This window comes from Littorina saxatilis, linkage group LG9 (assembly GCF_037325665.1).
Source record: "Littorina saxatilis isolate snail1 linkage group LG9, US_GU_Lsax_2.0, whole genome shotgun sequence".
In the NCBI taxonomy this organism is placed as follows: Eukaryota; Metazoa; Mollusca; class Gastropoda; order Littorinimorpha; family Littorinidae; genus Littorina; species Littorina saxatilis.
The window spans coordinates 56,790,907-56,801,483 of NC_090253.1; the positions used below are offsets into that span (position 1 = coordinate 56,790,907).

The 10,577-nt window shown below is 45.1% G+C and overlaps 2 protein-coding genes across 2 annotated transcripts in view; both read right to left on the reverse strand.

Annotated features, from left to right (window-relative positions):
• The window catches only part of LOC138977285 (neuralized-like protein 4), a 118,481-nt gene extending 112,812 nt beyond the window's left edge, over positions 1 to 5,669 (reverse strand). The window contains exons 1-4 of the mRNA XM_070350186.1: positions 5,664 to 5,669; positions 4,796 to 4,939; positions 3,423 to 3,587; positions 748 to 927 (exon numbers count right to left, since the gene is read on the reverse strand). Of these exons, the coding sequence (XP_070206287.1) occupies positions 748 to 927; positions 3,423 to 3,587; positions 4,796 to 4,939; positions 5,664 to 5,669 (495 nt within the window). The remainder of the gene's footprint in view (positions 1 to 747; positions 928 to 3,422; positions 3,588 to 4,795; positions 4,940 to 5,663) is intronic.
• LOC138976567 (E3 ubiquitin/ISG15 ligase TRIM25-like) lies at positions 3,455 to 10,074 on the reverse strand. Its single transcript, XM_070349414.1, has 4 exons — positions 9,895 to 10,074; positions 6,150 to 7,275; positions 4,796 to 4,939; positions 3,455 to 3,587 (listed from the first exon to the last, which is right to left on the reverse strand). The coding sequence occupies exon 2, from the start codon at positions 7,262 to 7,264 to the stop codon at positions 6,191 to 6,193; it is 1,074 nt and encodes a 357-aa protein (XP_070205515.1). The 5' UTR covers positions 7,265 to 7,275; positions 9,895 to 10,074; the 3' UTR covers positions 3,455 to 3,587; positions 4,796 to 4,939; positions 6,150 to 6,190.
• Between the last annotated feature and the right edge of the window lie 503 nt (positions 10,075 to 10,577).

Below are 10,577 nucleotides of genomic sequence, written 5' to 3' on the forward strand. Positions count from 1 at the left end.
TCACTGTATGCGTCGAACAGGTAAAGCAGTAATCTGAAACAAATGCAGTGAAAACTTCATGACGTAACCAGTGAATTGCAAGTTGTATGAGAACAACGAAGGAGACAAAGAAAGCAATGTTCACACTTACTTCGAGTTCATGATCTCAGTTTTACAACGTGTTGTTTTCAACAGGACTGTGTGTGCATGGTAATAATGTTTTCAACAGGATTGTGTGTGCATGGTAATAATGTTTTAAAACTCAGTCAGCGTAGGATTGCACTGTGTGAACAGCTAGTGTCTTGTTGCAGAAAAACAATCATTCAGAAAGTCCGGGATGATAAACACGGTGCTCACACATTTGTGAGCATTAATTTATGAAAGGGATTGTAGGTCTTCCAGAGACTTTTCCTGCGAATATCACGTTTCAAGTTCGGTGTACAAGTCACAATGATGCCATAATTATACCTGAAGTGTCATTGCCACTATCAGAACGATCGACAGGCTACATGGAAGGAGGATGGTTGATTATCAAACTGTCAAACAATTAGTTAAAAGGTCGAGGATGATACACATGGTGCTTAGACATTTGTCAGCATTGATGACAGATAATTCGAGCTTTTTGAAGACTTTTCTTCAGAAGCTTACGTTTCCTCTTTTGTTTTAAAAACTATCCAATCAATTATTATGCAACGATAAGGGGCACTGTTATAATGATGAAGTGCTGACTGAAAAGAGTATCTCTAATTATTCCATTGACAAACCCACCTGTCTGTAAGGACCAAACACGTCAAAGAAAGCAAAGCAGGGGTCGGGCAGGTTAGGGGCGGCTTCACCCTGGTCGTCACCGTTGATGTAGAGATGAAGAGATCGCGTGTTGTCAAGCATCACTCCCACCCGGCTTTTCTCGGGTAAGTCTCTCAGTTTCCGTCCAACGTTGGTGTCCAGCTAAAAAGACACACACCAATGTAACTATCTGTTTTCGATATAAGAGTTGTCTGTGAACTTGTGTTGGTGATTAAGTTATATGTTCCTCTTTCTGGTAAAACCAAAGGCAGTCGTGCAGAATGGGGTTTTGTTCTCCAGTCCATTTGCACGTTGAGAAAGTATCTATTTCTTTTTCTGCTTTTGAACCAGGCAACTCTTTAGGGACGACTTGAGCCCGAGAGACGCCACACAAAGGATGTCTGTGAGCCTTCAGCTGAGTCATAATGTCCGGCAACTAGAAGAATGCACGATCATATAGCTGAGTCATAATGTCTGGCAACTAGAAGAATGCACGATCATATAGCTGAGTCATAATGTCCGGCAACAAGAAGAATGCACGATCATATAGCTGAGTCATAATGTCCGGCAACTAGAAGAATGCACGATCATATAGCTGAGTCATAATGTCCGGCAACAAGAAGAATGCACGATCATATAGCTGAGTCATAATGTCCGGCAACTAGAAGAATGCACGATCATATAGCTGAGTTATAATGTCCGGCAACTAGAAGAATGCACGATCATATAGCTGAGTCATAATGTCCGGCAACAAGAAGAATGCACGATCATATAGCTGAGTCATAATGTCCGGCAACTAGAAGAATGCACGATCATATAGCTGAGTCATAATGTCCGGCAACTAGAAGAATGCACGATCATATAGCTGAGTCATAATGTCCGGCAACAAGAAGAATGCACGATCATATAGCTGAGTCATAATGTCCGGCAACAAGAAGAATGCACGATCATATAGCTGAGTCATAATGTCCGGCAACTAGAAGAATGCACGATCATATAGCTGAGTCATAATGTCCGGCAACAAGAAGAATGCACGATCATATAGCTGAGTCATAATGTTCGGCAACTAGAAGAATGCACGATCATATAGCTGAGTCATAATGTTCGGCAACAAGAAGAATGCACGATCATATAGCTGAGTTATAATGTCCGGGAACTAGAAGAATGCACGATCATATAGCTGAGTCATAATGTCCGGCAACTAGAAGAATGCACGATCATATAGCTGAGTCATAATGTCCGGCAACTAGAAGGATGCACGATCATATAGCTGAGTCATAATGTCCGGCAACTAGAAGAATGCACGATCATATAGCTGAGTCATAATGTCTGGCAACTAGAAGAATGCACGATCATATAGCTGAGTCATAATGTCCGGCAACAAGAAGAATGCACGATCATATAGCTGAGTCATAATGTCCGGCAACAAGAAGAATGCACGATCATATAGCTGAGTCATAATGTCCGGCAACAAGAAGAATGCACGATCATATAGCTGAGTCATAATGTCCGGCAACTAGAAGAATGCACGATCATATAGCTGAGTCATAATGTCCGGCAACTAGAAGAATGCACGATCATATAGCTGAGTCATAATGTCCGGCAACAAAAAGAATGTACGATCATATAGCTGAGTCATAATGTCCGGCAACTAGAAGAATGCACGATCATATAGCTGAGTCATAATGTCCGGCAACAAGAAGAATGCACGATCATATAGCTGAGTCATAATGTCCGACAACAAGAAGAATGCACGATCATATAGCTGAGTCATAATGTCCGGCAACTAGAAGAATGCACGATCATATAGCTGAGTCATAATGTTCGGCAACTAGAAGAATGCACGATCATATAGCTGAGTCATAATGTCCGGCAACAAGAAGAATGCACGATCATATAGCTGAGTCATAATGTTCGGCAACTAGAAGAATGCACGATCATATAGCTGAGTCATAATGTTCGGCAACAAGAAGAATGCACGATCATATAGCTGAGTTATAATGTCCGGCAACTAGAAGAATGCACGATCATATAGCTGAGTCATAATGTCCGGCAACTAGAAGAATGCACGATCATATAGCTGAGTCATAATGTCCGGCAACTAGAAGAATGCTAGATCATATAGCTGACAAAATCCAGTTAATAGAGAAAATGGACTGACTTCAAACATTTTGAGTTTTTGAAAGCATTTTCAGTTTTACAGCGAACGCGTCAACCCCGAGACAGGTCGGACAGACTCAGTGGAAATCTTATGAACAGTTGTGTTACCTTGACGAGTTGAGATAGATTCCTTGTTGGGGTTTGAACACACGCATTTCTGTGAAGATTGAAACTTCCTCGCACGTGATCATTTATGAACCTATTTTGATTTCCAGAACCATACATTAAACAGAGGACTAACTGTCCGGCAGTAGGTTGATAGTGATGGCCCTTTTACCCTGTGGGATTTAAACACGGTCTACTTTGTACTCGCTAAATTTCCATCAAAGATTTTATAAAACTTGTCATGACCTTTTGTTTTCAACTTTCAAAACTACCACCACCGCGACCACCATCACCACCAGACACACACACATATACACAAAGCCAGAATCGGACACACAGCATCCATCTTTTCCCCCGTACCCGCCCTTTCTTCCCGGTCTTTTTTGACTTACCTTCTGTCTGCCATTCACGTTCACATAATTGTTACTAATGGCCACGGCAGATGGCCATCCTTTAGCGTGAGGTGGCAGTGTCAGTGCGTCTGGAGGAGTGGTTGTTGCTCCAGTCCAGATCCAACCACTCAAAAGATAAAGAGCGTCTCTTTTGTCCACGATGACCTAGACATATTGCGTAAAATTGTCACATGCATGCACATACAGCGTATGCGTGGACAAACACACAAACAACACACACACCCTTCCACACACACACACACACACACACACACACACACACACACAGGCATGCTTGCACGCTCTCTCTCTCTCTCTCTCTTACACACACACAAACCCACCCACCCACAAACCCACCCACCCACACACACACACAAACCCACCCACACACAAACCCACCCACCCACACACACACACACACACACACACATGCCCGCATGCACTCTCGGAGACACACCCACACACACACACGCGCACACAAATACACACACACACACACACACACACACACACACACACACACACACACACACACACACACACACACGCAAGCAGTGCGGCTTTTTTTATACTAAAACTGTTACACCTACCAAATAATACAACGGCCTGGGTACTTTATTGGCTGTGTGGACACTGTTATTCATAAATTATGTTCGTAACTTATATCACGTTCAACATATAAAATGTGTCGACACAGAACAAGGCAACGCTATTGATCGTTTCTTTATGTTCAAATAGAAGGATGCTCTCATACTTGGCACACACACACACAACATGAACATACAATCCAATGGCAATTGTCTCTGGTTCTAGGCATAATCACAGCACAGGGTATTTAAGAGAGTCGTTGTTGTAAAAGTTGTTGTTGATCACCTTTGTCCTGTACAGAGCTATGTGCTGGTTAATCACAGTTAATACTGTGCAAAGTGATGATTTTTGTAAGACAATATATTGTTGCAGCATTATTGTCCATCTATACGTTTATTTTTTCGTTGTACATGTAGTTACACATTTACAATGACTTCAGCTAGACGCTAAATTATTGGCACCCAAGGCGGTTAATGGTCGTCTGCCACTTCGATTCCTGCACCCCCCCCCCCCCCTTCCACCCACACACACACCCCACCTGCTTCCCCAGTTGGAACAACTTAAAACTATTCATACATTACAAAAACAACAAAAAAACTGTTCTTTAAAATGCTCAGTATTCTCTATATTGCTATTTGAAGTGTTGCACAGTCTCTGGGGACAGGATGTTTAATTGAATGACATTTGCAGGTAACAGGTAACGTGAAAGAGCTATATTTCTTGAAGGGATTACAGTTGTAAACACACTGATAGCGTCACAGTGAACACTGAGCTCAATGACTAACCTCGTTCAACATGTTCGTCATCATAGGCTGAGAGGCCACAACGATACCATCTTTCCAGTCAGACCCTCTTCTCTCTGCCGTCTGCTTGTTGTTGCTCAGCACGATGTTCTTACCGCGGTTGTCATGGAAAAACAAAACTGGCACCTGCAATCAGTCAGTGTACACATCAAACTGGTTAACATATTTCACGCTACTCACTCTGACACAGTTAATTTATACATTGCACATACAAATGATCGGTATAGAAAGTATTTAATTTTGACATTAGTATTAATTGTATGTAAACAATCCTGCAAACAGTGCCACACTATATTTTGTTGTAAAATCTTATTTTATTTATTTATTTTATTTACGAGGATTTATATCGCGCACGTATCTCACCACACAAGGCGACTCAAGGCGCATGTTACCTATTAATGCCGTGTGAGATGGAATTTTTTTACACAATATATCACGCATTCACATCGGCCAGTAGATCGACTGCCTTTAGGCGCTGCATCCACCTTTCACGGCCTATTATTCCAGGTCACACGGGTATTTTGGCGGACATTTTTATGTACGCCTATACAATTTTGCCAGGAAAAACCCTTTTGTCAATCGTGGGATCTTTAACGTGCATACCCCCAATGTAGTGTACACGAAGGGACCTCGGTTTATCGTCTCATCCGAAAGACTAGCACTTGAACCCACCACCTAGGTTAGGAAAGGGGGGAGAAAATTGCTAACGCCCTGACCCAGGGTCGAACTCGCAACCTCTCGCTTCTGAGCGCAAGTGCGTTACCACTCGGCCACCCAGACCATCTCAGAATTTTTTGTTTCGTTTTAAGACTGAATCTTTTACTGCAGTTCCAATAAAGTGTCACTGTACCAACATGGTGTTTATTCTTAAAATAATGGGTTTTTTTGTATGCAAAAAGAGCAAATTCGACATTTGTCCATTGAGTTGTGAAATTTTCACCGTATGATTTCAGGAGTGAAAATCAGTTGGTTGCCAAGTGGCAGCAAAACTTCCTGCAACCCCCAGGCATAGGTATCGGACACAGCGCCTATGTTCATGTGAGGGGACATTTCAGATCCTGTTCAACGATATCAGACTAAGAGTTTTGGCTTAGTGACAAAACCGTGCGTTGGCCAACACACTTTCAATTCACAAATCTGATTGATGTGTCCAAAATTACATAAATGCACATACTAAACATGGAAATACCGCTGTATTTTTCAGGGCTAGACATCAGTTATTTTCCTCATAACTGATTGTTTACTAACTTGATTAATCGGTTAAAAAAAGAAGGAACATCACAGAAATGAATGCGCGATCATGAAGAAAATCGGATATGGGGAAAAACATACTTACAAGTCCAAAATCCAATTCAGCAGAAATGACTTTGGCCTGACCTAGTCCCCTGACAGCTCTTTCTCAATACGGGTCACGGCCTCTGCGTCAATCACGACGGTCACCTTGGATACGACCTTGGCGCCCGGGGGCAATATGACGCTGCAGTCGAGGCTTCCAACACGTGTCTGCATCACGGGCGTCATGGTGCTGACAGTGTCGCGATTCTTGGCCTCCTGCACGCGCTGTACCACGTGTTTGTGTGACGTCAGCTTCCCGCGTCGCTGTAGCAGACACGTCTTGGTCTCCGTCACCGCCTCCTTGACGTCAGAGCACGCGCTGTGGGCCAGCTCGTTCAGGCGATGACGACAGTCCTGGACCGACTTCTCCAGGCGCGCACACACGGCTTCGATCTCGGCAACGGCCTTCTTGGTCTGCTTCTCCGTCTCCGCCAGGCGAGCGTCCAGCTGTTGAATGGCTTTGTCCAGCCTGGCCTCCCCTTCGGTCAGCGTGACCGCCAGCTCCGCTAGCACGGCACGCGCGTCCTTGACCTTCTCCTCTATATCCTTGACCTCCGGGCAGCTGCGGTGGCGGGACGTGGCGCACAGGTGGCAAATGCTCTCGCCGTGTGTCGGGCAGAACAGCTCCGTGGTCTTGTCCGCGTGGACGGCGCAGGCGGCGTGCTGGCTTCCCGCCACTTTGTCTGCCGTCAGGGAGGTCAGGTCCTCCACCGTGTGGTTCCTGGCCATTTTCTGCTTCAGGTGTATCTTACGGCACGACTCGCAGAACAGGTCCCCGCACGTCAGACACAGACACGTGGCCGCGGCCTCCTCGCAAATACAGCTGTGCGACTGTTTGAGCAGACGGTGAGCCCCCACCAGGTCCGCCATGGCCAGGTCTGTGGGGAAACCGTCCGCGACGTCCTGCCAGCTCTTCTGGCCTCGCTTCTCGGGGTCCACGATGGCACAGCGGCACAGCGGACACAGCGCCTGGTCTTGAGACTTTAGCCAGGACAGCAGACAGTGGTGACACAGCAGGTGTCCGCAGGGCAGCAGCTTGGGCTGCACGTACTGCTCGTGACACACGCTGCAGTCCATGTCATCGGGTTCTGGCACCGGCGGGGCAGCTGTCGCCATGGTTATGCTATCTGAAATGACGACAATGGTTCTGTTTTACAGATCGCCCAATACTCTGAGAGCATCAGGTTTATCAAACGAAGGGAGCCTGAAAACGTACAGACGTGTTCAACAGAAATTCTTAAGATGGGTCTTTAAATGCAACGGGGGTGGGGGGGGGAGGGGGCAGTATTAAATGGATGAATTCACTGCACTATCCTTGTTCAGACATTGCAATCGCTTTTAGTGTACGGAACCAAACATGATCCCTCTTTGCTACCGTACACGCCGTGTAAACTGCACAGTGAATGTTGATGATTCTCTGTGAATTGTGACATTCCATAGAATACCACGCGTGCTTCAAGTCTCTCTCTGTTTCTCTGAAGGTTATCGTCTATTCTGTATATTACTATTCGCCAATCCTGTTTTTGCTCTCACTCGTATTAATATACTGACCCCAGGATGGTATAATAGATGTTAGCTAAACATGCCCAGAACGACCCGTGAGGTTATATTCATTAACAAGTTCATTAGAGTTCACATTTTCAAACAGGCACGTGAAGTGTTGCGTTCACTTCGTGTATCAGTCGTAATGTTGCACCACATGCGCTTGTGTCAAAGCGCTGGTCGATCAAAGTCTCTCACTCCTTTACCCACCATGTGGTATTTTTTGGTTTAACTAAATACAGGAACCTATGCAGATTCGACTATGTACGAAAAAGGATCGATACTCGATGTATTGACAGGCTTTTCCCTGCGACGTTTACCGTTAGCTGTTGAACCGGATCATATCTAAAATTAAGTCAAGCCTTCAGAATAATTAGTATTGTAATACTACAGGAGGGATAAAGAGGAGTAGACCACCGTGATCGTCCGGTGTTTTGATACAAGTCATGCACTGCCTTCTGCATTTGTTTATTTTGCATCATTCATGTCTACCGTATATTTACCCTTGCCGCGTTGTCGGTAACACCAGTAGATATGGCTGTGTAAAACGAGCGAGAAATAAACCACTGTCGAACCAATACAAGACACCGGTTACGCCGCCTTCCCACAAAGAGACAGTCTTTCTCATGAATGGTAAATGTAGAACGAAGCACTGAACTGAACAAAGTTGTTGTCACATTCACGCTGGTCGCTGTGACCCAAATCAAGACATAGCTGCATATTTTGAGCAAGTTTAAGCGTCAACTAAGGTGACTCGAGTCGAACCGGAGGTCGCAAAAACTCGGTCCGGTACGACTGGAGTGACGTCACCGGTTAACCAACTTTCAACCTTGCTTCCTGCGTAGGGTCTCTCCAGTTCCAAGATGGCTGCCAAGGCGAGGTGAGAAACTTCTGCAAATATTTTTTGACAAAGTTACGGATTGTGAGAAGACATTTGTTGTAAATCACTTAGCCTTTCAAAAATTAAGGATACTGGGTTGGATACTGTTTTGGTTTTAATGCATTTTATTTTAGCAGTGATGTTTATTTTGGGAAGAAATGAGGTCAACAGGAGTTTGGGTGCGATTTCGGCTCAAATGTACTTTAGCGCCCTGAACTTTTACCCGGCTGTTTTGCGCTCGATTTTCACGCTCACTTCTTCGATTCATTGACGTTCGAATCGATAGTTCGATGTTTTGGCATTACATTCACATCAACAATAAAACAGTACCGCTTGTTCATCATCGTCGTCCATCAACTCTCCACAACAGTAAATCCGTAACGCGCTTGTCGCCATCTTGTTGCAAGGGACGCGACTGGACACAACCCAACAGCGTTTCCGCGAAGAAAAAAACCAGACATACGCAGTGACCCTACCGTAGCTCAACCCTGTTCCTCGCGAAAACTCGCTCAATATTAGCTCTACAAAATGGGGTCAGCTCGTTTTGAGTGGAGTGCGTGAATAAGAATGATGAACACTGCGCTGCTCAATCGACAGTGTCAGTTCTTGCGAAAAGAGTACACGCCTTACGTTGAAGCACTTTTCCCCGTTTGGCCACCATTAAATTGTCTACCGAGCTACAGATTTTGCTGCCGATCTTCAGACAGAATACAGCACAAGAGATCGTGAAGTAAAGTGTCACATACACAGATTGCAGCAGACAGACAGACAGACAGATTTTTGTTTGTTTGTTTGTTTGCTTAACGCCCAGCCGACCACGAAGGGCCATATCAGGGCGGTGCTGCTTTGACATATAACGTGCGCCACACACAAGACAGAAGTCGCAGCACAGGCTTCATGTCTCGCCCAGTCACATTATTCTGACACCGGACCAACCAGTCCTAGCACTAACCCCATAATGCCAGACGCCAGGCGGAGCAGCCACTAGATTGCCAATTTTAAAGTCTTAGGTATGACTCGACCAGGGTTCGAACCCACGACCTCCCGATCACGGGGCGGACGCCTTACCACTAGGCCAACCGTGCCGGTAGACAGACAGATAGACAGACAGAAAGACAAATACTGAGATAGCCACACAAACTACACACACACACACACACACACACACACACACACACACACACACACACACACACACACACACACACACACACACAAACAAAATCATATAATGTGTGTGTGGTCTAGAGAGAACAGAAACTTGCGAACCGAAAGTAGGGTAAACCCGGAAATTCCGTGAACGTTGAATCATATAGTGACATACCTCGCAACTTGTCTCAGCCTCAGAGCGTAGTTGAAGAAACGAATAGTCGACAACGTAGTTGATTAATCTATGGTAGAGATCCCGAAGCGATAATTTGGATGAATGATTCACTCTAAAAGACACGAATGTGACAAACTGTCCACACTGGTTCTAACTTCGCACAGCGGCAGCCATTGCACTGAAGAGTGTGACGTAAGATGTGCTGTGATCACGTGATGTGGATCAAAGTTGATCTTTCCGGTACAGTGCGGACGAACCTTTGAAAACACTGTGACCCGATTAGTCATGAAGTGTCACGGTTGAAGTCAGTGCTGAAACTACGAGCTGCGTATCAAGTTTCAACACGATTCAATCACTGGGTCAGTGGAGAGCCAAAGCAATAGTCACAAAATAACAAATGTAATCCAGTCACGGAGACGTGACCCGATAGACAGCCAGACAGCCAGCCACACACACACATACACACACACACACACATACACACACACATACACACACACATACACACTGGCACACACAAACACACACACACACACACGCACACACACACACACACACACTGACGAACGGTCACTCTGGCCACAAGCACTGTTTCCGTCCGACGGGGAAAAGGATGAGGGATAATGTAGAGATAATGTAGGGATAATGTAGAGATAATGTACGGATAATGTAGGGATAATGTA

Excerpts from the sequence above, each read along its gene's own strand:
- LOC138976567 (XM_070349414.1), bottom strand. The coding sequence starts at position 7,264 with ATGGCGACAGCTGCCCCGCCGGTGCCAGAACCCGATGACATGGACTGC.